Source organism: Mesocricetus auratus, unplaced genomic scaffold (genome assembly GCF_017639785.1).
Source record: "Mesocricetus auratus isolate SY011 unplaced genomic scaffold, BCM_Maur_2.0 Super-Scaffold_100021, whole genome shotgun sequence".
Lineage (NCBI taxonomy): Eukaryota > Metazoa > Chordata > Mammalia > Rodentia > Cricetidae > Mesocricetus > Mesocricetus auratus.
In genome coordinates this window covers 25909822-25925502 of record NW_024429202.1, presented here as the reverse complement: position 1 = coordinate 25925502, position 15681 = coordinate 25909822, and the positions used below count along the sequence as shown (strand labels likewise).

At 41.4% G+C, this 15681-nt stretch overlaps 1 protein-coding gene across 2 annotated transcripts in view; it reads left to right on the top strand.

The window, feature by feature from the left end:
- Positions 1-6964, top strand: part of Prim2 (DNA primase subunit 2) — a 182814-nt gene extending 175850 nt beyond the window's left edge. For both annotated transcript variants that reach the window (XM_021230328.1, XM_013117302.2), the window contains one exon: positions 6389-6964. In XM_021230328.1, coding sequence (XP_021085987.1) covers positions 6389-6613 — 225 coding nt within the window. In that variant the 3' untranslated portion in view covers positions 6614-6964. The remainder of the gene's footprint in view (positions 1-6388) is intronic.
- Positions 6965-15681: the final 8717 nt, after the last annotated feature.

Below are 15681 nucleotides of genomic sequence, written 5' to 3'. Positions count from 1 at the left end.
TCCGTGATAGAATTCACTTAAGTGCAAGTTTTGAAAATGAACTCGCTAATTGATACCGTTTGCAGCAGCAGTGTGATAGCTCCATATGGCTGTGTGGTAACACCAGCTGCCTCATTACAAGCTGTCATTGCAAAACCTCTTGATTAAAACCCGAGTATCCCACAGGTAAAGCAGCATTGCTTCCATTCCTCAGATCTGTGTTTGCTGTGGCAGAAATATGAGACCTATGTTTGTGTGAAGGTCATCACATGGAATATACTGATTCCTTCAGCGGGTGTCGAAAACTGACCTACTGATAGCTGTCTGCCTTGTGTTTTTAAGGGGCGGTGTTCAAAACAGTTATATGTTGCTGCATCCCATCGTTTGCATTCTTGAGCGCTTTGACTGTACGAGGAAACGCTGGGCCTTGTGTTAATCTCTAAGTCTTAATTGAAAATGTATTTTTTAGAAGTAAGTCCTTTTGAATATTCACTGGAGACTTATTTTCCAAGTAGTTGAGCATAATTTCACCCCATCATATAAATTGCTACAAAAGTCTTGTCCAAATCTATCACACATTTTTCTGAAGTCTTAAATGGAGTGTATGAAATGCACATGCATGTCTTTTGGTATGGAATCATCTGTACAGATAGCAATCGCTTCTGGGCTAGAAGCTACACCCACTATCATGTCTCATTTAGAACCCATCATAGTTTCCTAACTCATTCTACACCTGCCCCATCCCACTTCTTGCCTCTTCACACAGCGGGAGTGGTGGTAGTGTTGTTGATGATGATGATGATGATGTCTACAGTAATGGGATTTGATTATTTCATTAAGACCTATCTGGATTTCTGTTTCTCTGAAGATAAAATTTGAAACTTACACTGTGTCCTATAAAACTATGCTGACCTGGTCCCGACTCTTAAGAGTTCTGTGGACTTTCCAGGTTAATATGTTGCATGGTCCATCTCTGTAGCCCCTCCCCGCAAAGACCCATCCCCAGCTCATGGTACCTAAGGGGACAGTAGAGGCACTGAGGGGTGGGATCTAATGGAGGGAAGCTAAGTCGTGGAGACATTGGGATGCTGGTCATTGCTGGACCATGTTCCCTCTTTGTGATGTACCTCAGCACAGGTGCAGGAGCAACAGGCACTGGACCATGTTTTGAAATCTCAGAACTGTGAGCCTGAATAACCTTTAGAAGCTATTTATCTTGAGTGTTTTCTCACAGTAATACAAAACATGTAAAAATGAAAATGTGCCACACTGTTTACCTCTCCCAGTACCATGTGCAAACATAATTAAAATCAGCTACAAAGAAGCCATCACTAATAGTAGCAGCCAGTGGGAAGGGGAGGGGAAAAGAGGAGATCCATAAGTACAACAGTGAAAAGTCCCAATACAGACATTTCCATCAATGCAGGGAATCCAAAGTGGTTTTGTTTGTTTGTTTTGATGAATTTGCAAAATGAGTAGGTAATTGGGATGAATTCCTTTTCCACAAGTTGACATTAAAGAGTACTTGCTTACTGTCATTTTTAAGGTCTGGTTTATATTTGTGTCTTTTCCCTAAACAAACCTCAAGTTTGTTTTTCTGAACAAGATAAAAGAAGATTGCATGGGCCATATATGCTCTCTTCAGAACAAAAGGTAGAGCCAGGATTCACTGAGAAGTGCAGTTCAGTCAGCAGAAAGTTCACCACACCAACAATTGGTTTCCAGACCACAAGGTTAGCAGAACAGTCAGGACCATGTGTACCTGAGCGATCTATTGGGAAATACCACACAGATCATGATATCAGCCTGTCACTGGGCCCAGACTCTGCTGTAAATTAAATGCTTAGGAAAGGTTTTAAAGTTGATGTTCATAAAAAGTACATCCCTTAAATATATTGGGGCTAAGACACTTATCTGCCCTTTGCTTGCTAACATTTGATATAAAAAACAAGGAACTGTTGAGTATATTGTCTTATGGTTAAATTCATTTCTATCTTTCTTTCATACCTTTGATATGCAACCAGTTTCTAGTTTGTGTTTCTTTAAAATGACAAAAAAAAAAACCAAAAAAACCAAAACCATAATGATAGCTTTATTATTTTGGGAATTCTACCTCATTTTTAATTGGCTTATCTTAAAATACTTGATTTGGATTCCATAGAACCACAACTTTTTAATAATTCATATTCCATTGGTTTTCCCCCACCAACTCGGTGTCATAGCACTATTATTATGCCATTCCATAGTTGAGAAAAGTGACGGTTAGAGAGGTCACTGTGTTTTCTCTTGCTCACACCGAATTCTGAGACATGAGTTTAGTTCAGTCATCTTCTGTAACGACAGGTGTATTAAACACTTTAACAGCCTGAAAGAAGACACAGAAAAATCCCTCATAGTGAAAAAAGAGAGAAAGAATATCCTTCCTATATTACTATTTTGCCAGGATTAGATTATTTTTGTAAGAGGGTTTTAAAAAGGTTTTGTGAATAATAATCCTTAAAGGGGCTGGAGAGATGGCTCAGTAGTCATGAGCACTGGTGGTTCTTGCAGAGGACCTGGGTTTGGTCCCCAACACCACATGACATCTCACAACCATCTGTAACTCCAGTTCTTGGGGAAGGTGCTTGCATCCATGTAGGCAAAACACTCATACACATAAAATTTAAAAAATCTCTTCACTGACACCCAGATTCAGGGGGTCTTGATCATTGAGCCTTGGGCAGCAGATCAGTACCCATCCCAAGTATACACACGGACTTTGGACTCCCATAGAACAATGTGAGGTGCACTCTCACCCTGAACTCTTGGGGAAGGGTCTAGGCCCTGCCCTATATGAAATGACACACTATGCACACCCCCATGGAGGGCCTCACCCTCCTTGGAGAAATGAGGGGATAACGGGGGGGGGGGGGCGGGAGGGCACGGGAGGAAGGGAGGGAATGGGAGAGGGACCTGGAACTGACTTGTGAAGCAACCTTGTTTCTTATCTAAATTTAAACTGGAAAATAAAATTAAAAAAAAATAAAAGAAAAAAAAAAGAAAAAAAATTTTAAAAATCTTAAAAATTAACATTTAAAGCCAAGTCTTATAAAAATTTGGTTGTCTGTTTGACTTTGCATAAAGCCTCTTAATCCAATTTCAGAGAAATATAAGTGCCCTAGTCAAAAGGCCTGACTTCAGTTTTTGTTTTGTTTAATTCCATCTGTATGTGCTATTGTTTACAGAGGGACATTTTAATGTATGGTATGTTGTACATGTCTTCCTCCCCATTCTCACCCTCTTGTTAGCCTGTTTGTTCCCCTTGACAGTTTCTTTTTTCCTTTCATGCCATATACACGCACCTGATTTTAATGCATATATAAAATCTAAGAGCCACAAATGAGGGAGAGGGGGATATTTGTCTTTTTCAGATTGGCCTAATTTGCTTACTGTGATTGTCTCCAGTTGTGTCCATTTTCCTGCAAATGACATAGCTCCATTCATGATGCCTGAAAGTGTTCCATTGTGTATACATACCACATTTTCTTTGTTCATTCCCTGGCTGCTGGATGGCTAGGTTGGTTCCATAACTTTATTGTGAATAGTGCTATGGTAAACAATGATGTTCACCTATTTCTATGGTATTTTGATGTCAGTAAATATCCATGAGTGATGTAGCGGGAAATGCATTTTAATTCACATAAATACAGTTGCTAGCTTGATGACTGAGCAAGCCATAATCTCTGGAAGCATTAGCGTGCCAGTCTGTGGAGGGGTTCAGTTAAAGAGACCTGGTTTTCTGTTCATAAAGCCTTCTGATTGAAATGTTTAAATTTCTTGTGAAACATTCCAAGTTTTTCAGGAATTGGGTGAAATCAGATAAAGAAATTCACAAATTATGACATTGTTAATGAAAATTTTAAATTTATCATAAAACATTGAGGAAATGCTTAGAAGTTAAGCATCCCTATTGTTAAAAGGATAAAGATTTTTTTTCTTGGTGATCTGTGTAACAATCCTAAAACCTAAATATAAACAATCAGCCACTTAACAGAGCAATGTAACTACAATTACTAGCCCAATGTTTATTAACTGGCCAAAGAATCAGGAACTCTGGAGGTGGTGTCTTAGCAGGAAACCCCTTTTTTCTGACCCATGTTCCACCCTCTGAGGGCTCATTCTGAGTCTTAGCAACTCCTTTTCTCCCTACCAGTCCAGATTAATCCACCATAAGATTTATATAGATCTAAATCAAACCCCTCTCCTCCTTAAGGACTCTTACAATTCCAGTTCCCCCCGTGCCTAGAGAATTATGTCTAGACAGACCCTGCTTTGCAAGGTCTCGGAGGTCTGGTCCCTGCCAGTGTCTGTAACATGTTCCTCTTATCTCTCGAGTGCCCTTTTACTCCAGGCCATGCGAACCACTTGCTCCCTATGGCATCCCCTCTTCACCCGCTCTGTACTCCTGCAGCTCCTGTGCTGGCTGCTTCCCACCCCACCCTCTTGTCCTCTCCATCCTGCCAGCCCCAGCAAAGAGCACTGCACCACAAAGCCTTCCTTTGATCTGCGCAGCAAGAGTAGTGGACCTTTGTAACCCTTCCACTTTCCATTTCAGCTTAGAAATTACAAGGCTGTGATTTTCTCTAGCTTTTGTTTTAGTCAAATGCACTCTCGTGTTCTGAAAAACTACTGATTATAACACAGCCATGTATACAGTAAGGCATGCCATATATGACTAGCTGGCTCTGGGCTCAACTCAGTAAATATTTATTATGTACCTATTGTGTACAAGCCAGCTCAAGACAGAGTGAGGTGTTAAAAATGGTAAAAGCCAAAAATGGGGCCACAAACCTGTAGTCTCAGCTACTCAGGAACCTGAAGCAGGAGAATTACAAATTCAAGGCAAGCCAGGCTAACACAGCAAAGACATAGAGACACTATCTGTAATAAATGAATGAATAGTAAGATACATAACATATAACATAATGGTTTCTGATCTGAAAATACTACATTTTAATAAAAAACCAAGCAAAGCTCAGGCAAAGTGATGTCTGCTGTTACCTCTAACTACAGGCGAGAAGGTCAGGGTTCATGCTAGGCAGTGTGTTTCATAGAAGCAGTAGTCTAACCCATTAGTTGAGCATGAAGAAAAATGACTTGAAAATTCACATTTTCAATAAAAGTTTTCCTGCTATATTATGCCACATCTTTTAGGAATCACTAAGACAGAAGACCACAGTTTTCAGGAACGACTATTGTATATGTACACAGTACTTTGACCTTGGCCCAAGGACAGTCATTCAAACTCATCTCCATCCTTGGTAGTATAATCTTGGGCAAGATCCTTAACCTCCCCTTTTCAACTGTGTTACCTAAAAATCCTGAAAAAATATTGACACTCTAGCTGAGAGCATGGAGGAGAGTGTGTTTATGATTCCTGGGATGTGGTGGACAGCGAGTACTTCCTGCTAGTCAGAAAGATGTTTTTGTTCACCATCAGTAAATTTTAGGATCAAAATCTGGGAATAATAGTCTTTGCTCGTCGGTGATACTAAAGGTACAGAGTAATGAGAAATGTGAGATAATACTCAAAGTTCAGTATTTGAGGAAGAGAAGTAGCATGAACTGTTAGGTCCCCAGTAAGTCACAGTGAAAATTTAAAAATGAAATTCCTACAACAGGACAGATCACAGGATGCCCCATGTTAACACAGGGAAGTTACATTGAGTGAGATTGCTTGTTTGGCCTTTTAATTATACCAAATGAGATTACATATGCCAGACCTAAGCTCTGAAATACTCTGGCACCAGGGACCAGTATCAAAATGATCAAAGCAATTTTAATACCACTTTGAAAAGCTTGGCCAGAAATGTGCTTAGCCTTTTGCTTAGGGCTGGGGATGCAGTAACCTGTGCGTCACTAATGGCCATTTTAACACATAGACTTGCCCAGAAGTATTTCCCAAACTCTGTGACTATTGTGCAGGGGCCGGAACCCAGGTGGTACACATGCAGGGGAAGGGCTCTACCACTGAGCTGCACTTCCGGCCAGCACTATAGTACATTTTTTTTTATCATGAGTATTCATCAACAGACATTGGAATGATGTGGATACTCTAAGAATTGAGGGTGCATTGGATGTGGAAGACTGAGTTGTTGTCCAGAATGTGTTCAAGTTCCATGAACATGGCGGGTGGAGGGGCGTGGGTTTGAACTGAGCATACACATGTACTAGCCCTGGTGTTTGTGGGATCTTCAGCTGAAGTCCCATTAGATGAAGAGGGGTAAGTAGTGGGCAGTGCATTCCAGATGGGGATAGCTGGTATCCACATTGCAGTCCTCAGCTGTGAGCGAGGGTGCAGACCGCCTTCGAAGCTTTATTACTAGCTTTGCTGTGTGCTGATATGCTTTAAATTTGCTTCCTCGGACAGGTTGATGATTGTGGCTTTTCTTTGAATCATCCGAATCAGTTCTTTGTTGAAAGCCAGCGGATCCTAACTGGTGGCAAAGACATCAAGAAGGAGTCCAGCCAACCAGAGACCCCTCAACCCAAACCCAGTGTCCAGAAGAGCAGGGATGCATCAGCTGCACTGGCCTCTCTGAACTCCTCCCTGGAAATGGAGCTGGAGGGACTAGAAGAATATTTTAGTACATGATGTGACACTTCAGTTACTCCTTTCCCCAGTGAATACATTCCTGTTCGTAAGGTTTGCCTTTTTAAAGCCTTCCTGTTGAACAACTTCATCTACCCACCTACTCCATGTATGTACATTTATTCACAAAGCTTATTTTGACATAATACAAAGAGGCAGAGTTCCTATTGAAACCTTTCATTGAATATTTTTATTTGAATCCCATTTCAGAAAATTAAAACAGTGCTTAGATACTAAAGTCCTCAGACAGCAGTACAAATAAAACCAACTTTTAAAGTTGCACATGTTATAATTCTGACCCAGTTCTCTTTTGGAGTATTTTTGCTAATAAATATCAGCATGCATCTGACTATATCTGTGTAGTTGGGAGTCTTATTTCACAGCAGATTAGGCATTACTTCTTTGTTTGAAATGACATTTGAAATACTTGTCACTGTCAACTGATACGGGGGGCAGAAGAAGCTCCAAGTGAACGTGTAAGGAGTAGATGAGGTCCTGAGTGAATGCGTATTGTTGACATGGGCGTGGCCGTGGCAAGAACTCCATTGCCTGAGACTCATGAGAGTGGCAAAGCCTTCCTCTGGGCTGAGTGGGAATGCTGACTGTGCAAAAAATCACCAGCACAGCTTCCTTGTGTGGGGTGTCTGCAGCCTGGGACTGCTATCCTATGGAGACCACCTACTGAGATTAGCTAACCCCACCCTCCTACACTTCAGATCTACACAAGCAGTTTCTGGTTGCCGTTGCAGTTGGTATGCTCCATCCAAGCAAGCACAGCCTACCCAACCCTGTGTTTTCTACATATGTGTTTGTGCTCTGCCCTTTCTCTGTTCCCTCATTGCCCCAGTCAGGTTTCACCAGGGAAGATTAGAAACTTTTCCTTCTTTCATGGCCTGTTTGTTATTCATCGCCCGCAAGGAGAAGCTCCATCTGTGAGTGGCAGCAGACTCACTGAAATGAGTGGTGACTGAGTTACTCATTAAGGGACAGGCTGTTAAGTAAGTGATGGCACTCTTGTCCTTTTTTTTTTGTGAATCAGAACCTAAATAGAAAAGACATTGTATTTAGAAAACTGGGCTCTTCGGAGCAACGTAGTTTCAATCTTAAAATGTGCTGTATCCTTATGAAAGAATTGAAACAGGAACACAGACCTATTGATGCTGTGTTCTATGGAGCTATTTTTAACCACAGATTTAAGTTAGCTTTAGAGCATTGAACATCTAAATGTAGGTCTCTTGTAGTGCAGTAAGGGGGCATTGGGTATAATCTCATCATGTAGTTCAATGAGGAACCTTAAGGCCTCCGTAGGTGACAGTGCTGTGTGGTGCCATCTTTTGCTGCTGCCTTATGTCCTCATTTCATGAGACAGAAAGAGAAAGCCAGAGACAGAATGGTGGATGTGTCTTGGTACCTGTTTTTTTAGATGACACCTCAAGAATGTATGTCATCTTCTTGAATGTCTTATGTCTTTAGTCGAATTTCAGAATAATGCTAGTTTAGATCTTAGTCTCAAGTTCAGTATCTCAGTAAGAAGCCTTCTACTACAGTGAGGGACACGTAAAATGTTGTGAAGTTTGCCAATCAAGAGTATAGAAGTTAGAGGCTTAAACAAAAAGAAATTAATATTTTTCTGCTGCTTTGGGAGGCTGGAAAAAGCAATTCATTTTCTTCATGCTTCATGTGTCTCCACAATTTCAATTTGTTTTCTTGAAGGCAGACTTTTTTGAGTTGGATGATGTAGGAGGAACCCAAAAGAAAAACAAGGGATGGTGGCCTCTTCAAAAAGCAGCCAGTGAGAAAGAATGAGTATTCCGGGTTGTTACTGTAAAAACTAAGGCTGTGTGACTCAGACAACAGGTGAAACAGCTGAGGCAAAGACACAAGGGGAGGCCCTGTGGCGATGGCATTGTTGATGGAGATGCTGCTGGGTTTTCTTTATGTTGCTCTGTAGTCTTCATCCTACCCACAGGATGCAAAGCTCTTAGTTGTCATGCACAGAAAAGAACACTAGAAGAGTTTACGTAAACTTTTTAGGACTTATTGTGAATTATCGTCATAAGAGAGAACAGTTTCAGGTTTTTAATATGTTGGCAGTGGGATAATGCATTGGGGAAGATCTTTAATTCGTTTGGATTTATAGTGAGCTGAGGGACCTGTCAAATCATGAAAGGGTGGTCCCTCGCTCTACCATGCTTCCACACTGATGCTCAGCGCAGTACATGCAAATTGCTTCATTCTTTGCCAAGAAGGAAACGTGTGGTTTAAGCTTGGAAGATGAAATGAGACAACTCTAAAGTTCTCATTGGGTTAGTCTGCAGTTTGCAGATTTAATCAAGGTCTTCCACAGGCATCAGCTTGACATTAAATGTAAGTGCCCATTAAAGTGAGAGTTTGACAGCCGTTCTGCTTGTGACGCTGTCTGAGGACATCTTTGCAGCTGGAAGGGAGATGTTGAGAAGCCTCCAACCACTGTGGTAATTAGATCATTTGTTAACAGTTTTCCTGATGGTGGCAGAGGGTACCGGGTAAACAGGGGACTCTGTGTCACAGTGATAAATATCCCAACTGATGAATGAGTGAGATGGGGAACTTATTTCAGGGACACTGTTTGGTTTGTCTCATTTTCAGCACAGACAGCACCAGTGGAAGTTGTGTCTTCAGCAGTTGCATGTATGAGCGTCAGTGCAGAAGCATGATAGAGCGAGGGAACACCCTTGCATGATTTGACCGGTCCCTTAGCTCACTATGAGTCCGTATGAGTTAAAGATCTTCCCCAATTCCACTCCCAACACATTTAAAAATCTATAACTGTTCTCTTTTATGACTATAATATTACAGTAAGTCCTAAAATGTTTCCTTAAACTCTTCTAGTGGGAAGGTTTAGTTATTCTGCTCTTAAAAATTGTAAGCATCATTTGGGAGTTGGGCCTCCAGTGCTACATTGTTGGCTCAATGTTTTCTCACACAGTAGCTAGCTTATATTCAGGTAATCAGTATTTACCCAAAGCGTCCGGCTGCTTTCTCAATGTTGAGTCCTTTTTTTGACAGGTCTTTGCCCTCATCTAAGCCTTCTCCCCATAATTGGCATTGTAGACAATTAGCTTTGTGACTCTATGGAAATCATGTCACCTGTAGGAAATTATCTTCCCACTTATCTGACCTTCCTGTCAAAGGCAATTCTATTTCCTGTATTAGATTTGCTTTCTATCTGGTAAGCTCTTTTTGTCTGTTGCTTCCTGACATTTTATTTTATCTAAGAATTGTCACTGCAGCACCTTATCAACAGCTAAAGGATATGTCTCTATACAAAGCATCTATATTTCCTCTGAGCCTACTTTTACAGTGCTGTTTTTGAACATTGATGACAAGGTAGTGAAATGATATTGCCAATAAATGCATGATAGGGTTTTCAGTTCACAATAATAGAATTATGAAACTCTTTAAGGTTCTGACTTGTTTACTTTTACACTGAAAACATAGAAAGGAAATAAATCCAGCAAACAATGCATTTAAGGTTCTTTTTAATAAGAGATGAGTCATCACATACTTCCCTAACTACCTCCTTACACATGGTATGCTTATTTTAGCCTTCACATTGGCCATAGAGGGTACCGAGATGACTTATTTAAAAAGACATTGTGATTTCTCCTCTCAGCTAATTGAGTACTTATTTAATAACTGTGCCACCCTTAGCTTTTGGTTTTCTGTAGAGTTCCTGCATGTGGTGATATATTATTTATAATTTAGTAAAGATTGCCTGAAGTATCAGAAAGCAAAGCCAGGCACACTAGTTAGCTGTAGAAGCAGGCAGTGGTGGCACACACCTTTAATCCCAAGACTCAGGAAGACAGGCAGGTGGACCTCTCTGAGTTCAAGGTCACCCTGGGCTACACAAGAGTGAAGAGTCACAGAGCTCACACCTTTAATCCCAGCACTAGGGAGGCGGAGACAGAAGGAAATGGCTGGGTAGAGAAAGGAATAAAAGGAGGAGGAGACAGAAATTCAGTGCTTTTGCACTGTGGAGACAGATTGCTATTTCAGCTTGGTAGAGGTAAGATCTAGTGGCTGGCTGCTTTGCTTATGTGACCCTCAGCTTGAACCCCAGTATCTGTCTCCAGGTCTTTTGTTTTACATGTTACGCTTGCCTTGTCCTTAAATCACTCTACCAGTCTCCCTGAGTGAATCCATCCTCTCCCATGTTATTACTTCCCATAGACATGCAAGTGATTCCCACTTCCCAACCTATGAAATCCTCCTTTAAGCACAGACCAATCCACCCACCAGCTGTTGCACATCTTATTAGGCGATCCCACAAGTATCTTATACCTTACATCTAGCATTGAGCCTGATTTCTTCCTAAGTCTGCTTCTTTCTCCCTCCCCCAGTCACTAGGCATCCAACTCCTCCTGAGATTCTAATGTGAGTTGTTTTAATGAAACCAATGGGTCTCACCTGGTGGGGGTAGCTTTGCCTTAAGAGTTATTTGGTAACCAGCAGGGACCTGCTCCTATGACGTAAGGGATGGCAACTAAGGAGACTGCCAAGCGTCCTACAAGATATTCCTCCATGACAAAGAAAATGCCTGGCCTGAAACATTAGTGCTGCCATGACTGAGAATCCTTATTCTAAAGTTTCCTCTCTACCTTCTCTACATTTAACTGCACTAAACTATCCTTACCGCTGTCAGCAGTGTATTTAGTGTGCACCCAGAATTACCATGCATCACACTATGAGCTCAATACAAACCTAATTATTAGAGTTTCAAATATAAACACACACACAAACACACGCACACACACGCAGAGAGCATTTACTGTACTCAACGATTTTATAGTCCAATGAAAGGAAACATAAGTAAATAGATGATTAATTTTAAGTAGGATAATGTTAGGTGGTGTGATGGGACATCACTTATATCTAAATCTAGTCCCCTTCCCATATCTTGCCTCAAAATGTAACCTAAGTCCTTTTCTTCTCAAGTGTTCTCCTTCCTACGACGCTCTCATCAGGAAACACAGTTGCCTGTTGCTTTGTGTGGGGGACCTTCCTAGATACCCTCACCTGCTCCTCTGGTTCCGTACTGTCCCTCCATTCTAATCTGATGCTGAGCTTCAGGCCTCTTCGGCACCCACAGAGCTTAATGCCCTCTGACCTCATGTGGACTCCATGTCACCATTAAGCCAACTGATGTATGTTTATATCGTATGACATAATGTATATATTCAGTTTCACATGTGAATTCCTAGTAATCAGCATTGCTTTGTTTTCATAGGCAGATGCTTGACTCTCTCAGGCACTCGGTAAGCATGTAAATGAGTCGCTACTTGCTTGTTATCCCGCAGGAGTCTCAGATTTGGTGTTTCTAAAGCCTGCAAGTAAAAATGGATTGTGGAGGATGGAGATACGGCTCAGTGCTGTTGTCCATTCTGCTTTCGCAGAGGCCTGGAGGTCAGTTCCCAGCACCTGCTTTGGGTGCCTCACAAGGGCTGTAACTCAAGCTGGGTCTCCAATGCCCGCTTTCAACCTCTGTGGGTACCGCATGCGCATGTACAGACCCACACTCAGACATCCATATGCGAATAATTTTTTTAAAAATGTGAGCTTGGACTCCTGAGTAAAGCCACCATTATCTGTGATCTTGTCACCTTCCCTAGTTTTCTGTGCTTCATGGTGTCCCGACTGTGAAATGGGGAATAATTACACCCATTTTGGGCATTATTGGTTATCACATGAACAGCACAAAGAATGCTGGCGAGTGGAAACAGGAAGTGCTAGGTGCTGCAGTTTGATGGTAATCCCTTCCAGGAAATGTCATGCATGTCTCTTCCCTGTTTTGAGGAGGAGTACTGTGAGAACCCTCCAGGGTAACACGCGCACAGGGGACTGCCTGCTATTAAATGGAAGAATGGGGGCAGCAAGAGCTTCATTGTAGAGAAAGCAGCTGTACATTTTTCTAGGGGCTCTCGTGTATTCATGACTTCTCTGAGAAAGTTATACCTCCCTACTTATGTGGTACCTAGTTTTCAAACACTTAACTAGCAAAGAAGTTTGAAACAGTCTCATCATATAACCCAGGCTGGCCTGAAGCTAGTGGTCAGCCTCCTGAATACTGAATTATAAGTGTATGTCACCACTCCCAGGCTTAAAGAGTCCTTCACAGTAGATTTCCACCATGGAACTTCTGCAGCAGGGTAAGAGCAGTAACCATCTCCATTTTCCCTAAAAAGGAGATTCTGAGAACTACGTTCCCTGGTCTGGCGCATGGATGGACTTATGCTCTAACTCCTGGCCTATGCATTTTTCTTCTATGCTTGACTTTCATACTGAGACCTCCCACTAGCCAAGAAGCTCAGTCATGGGCCTCAATGAGACAAAGCCTTTGCTGTTATCTTGGGGAAGTTACTTAGCTTCTTGCTTTAGTTTTTTTAGTCGAGAGAATTAGCTAAGTTATAGGACAGTATCAAAAACCCTTTATGTTAAACCTGACTCAAGGTATAGTCAAAGAACATTGTTAGCTGTTATTATAAAAGGAAATCTACTGCATTTTGTTTGCAGTACTAAATAAGGTCTTCAAACTGCAGTAAACATTTTGTGTATTCAAGGGTTAAGTCATGTTTTGATTTAATTTAAATTTAGAGTCATGTACTCATTTGTCCCCAGAATGAAAATTCTAGAACACTTAGCCCTTCAGTTAAGGAATTTCTGTTGCCAGGCTTCCATACAGAGTCTTTGGTGCCATTGGAGATGGTATGAGAAATGTAGAACCAAAAGTGGCACCCAGAGACATGGTAAATATGATAATGCCTTGTGTAGTCTCCTGGTTCCTCAAAGACAGCTAACACCGTCTCCTGCTGCGCCCAAATAGTGCTATCCTGTCCTCATTGTGGTATCTTCCCTGTTCTCTCAGCTCAATCCTGGTTCCTGTCTCTCATAAGAAGGGATCTGTGTAGTCAGAGACCAGACAGAGCAGCTTAGATTTTTCTCTTGGTGTGCTGCTTGGTCCTCTGCGATACTGTGGCTGATGCTCAGTCATTGCTGTCAAGAAGCTGGAAACCCTTAAGTCTCTCTAGAAACTAGATCTGTGCACCAAAATAAGAACTAGGAGTTAACATGCAGCTTCTGTCTTTACCCAAACTGTGGGCTGTACCAAGGCAGAAAGAAGGGAATAGAGAATGAGTCGGACTGCTTATGAAGTATTAGCAGTTGTTTGAAATAAAGTCAGTGAAAAAAGAATATCCCCAGATTCTTGACATGTATACTAGGTGAATGCACCCCATTTAAGTCCTTGTGCATTCCTTTCTTTCAAGTCTAAGAATAGGCATTTATTCAACATCTAAACCAATGAAGTAAATATTTTATTATGTGGATCCTGCTCTCTGTCTTGTAACTATTCAACTCTGTTACAATAATGAAAAACAGGCATATAAAACACATGGGCAAATTAATGTGTGACTATTTTGAGCATGAAATGGGCCAGATTTGACCTGTGAGAAACAGTTTGTCAGTGCCTGACATAGACGAAGTGCAAAATATTTGAGGGGTACAAATTAACAAAAGTGACTAACACTTGAATATATACATCAATTTGGAATAAAACGTGTGACTTAAGACCTTCCTTCAAGAAATAGATCCAGATGGTTCCCTTGAAAATCCTGTCCAACACTGAAACAAATAGTACCAGATTCTACACAAAAACAGGAAAGTGATGACTGGAGCTTCCTAACATATGCTCCGAAGCTGGCATTGCCCTGCAACTAAAACCAGACAGGAAAACAAAATTATAGGTCAATATCTCTCAAGGGTAGAAGCAACAATTCTTAACATATGAACAATACATATATGATCAAATGGGGTCTATTGCAGGATTGTAAGGTCAGTTTAATGTGCAAATATCAGTGTATCTTACCATGTGTGCAAAGGGGAAAAACACAATTATTTAATAGAGAATAAGGGTTTGGCAAAGTGACGTCTGTCTGTGATAAATTTCTCAGCAAACAGTAATATAGACTCCTTAATCTAACAAAGGCATTGATGAACATCCTGGGGGTGATACAGTGCTTAATGATGGAATGTAGTCTCTTCAGCATTGTACTAAGAGTTCTAACTATTGTAATGAGTCAAGAAAGAGACAAGCTACACAGTAACAAAAAAAAAACTTCAACTTTTTATCAGTGGTGACATGACTACATCATTAGAAAACCCCACTCACTCTTCAGCACAAATGGGTGAGTGCAGTAAGGTACTAGGGGGCCAAAACAGATATTCCTAGCAATCATAAAAAGCTGAAAATCTTATAATTACCATTCTGTTTGCTTCTAAAACATGAAATACCTAAAAGTAAAATTTAAGGTAATGTGTGTGACCTCTACACCATGCACTTCAAAACACGACTAAAGGGGGAGACATTAAGATGGCGGCAGGGTTAGACCATGCCGTGACAGTCTCTCCACAGAAGCATCAATGTGTACAGCTCCTAACACACGACTGTCTTCCCAGGAGCCCAATTTATTGTCTTCATTAGGGTTCCTATTGCTATGATGAAATACCATAGTCAAAAATAATCCAGGGAGAAAAGAGTTTATTTCACCTTACACCTTATAAATCCATTACCGGGAGAAGCAGGGCAGGAACCTGGAGGCAGGAGATGCTGGAGAGGCTATGGAGGGGTGCTGCTTACTGGTTTGCTTCCTATGGCTTGCTCAGCCTGCTTCCTTATAGAACCCAGGACTACCTGCCCAGGAGTGGCACCACCTACGTTTGGCTGGACCCTCCCTCATCAATCACTAATTAAGAAAATTACCTCTAGGTTTGCCTACAGTCTGATCTTAGGGAAACATTTTCTCTGTTGAGGTCCCCTCCTCTCAGACGGCTCTATCTTATATCAAGTTGACATAAACACTAGCCAGCACGTCTGTCACATCAGAGCTGGTTTGACCACCGTAGAGGGGTTGCACAAATGCTACGGTGTCAGGGTCTGTACCACTGCCTGTTTAAAGAACTGCTTCAGCCTCCTCACCACTGCTCTGGCTCCCAGGACCAGAGCGCCTTGCTCATAGCAGACTTAGAATTTA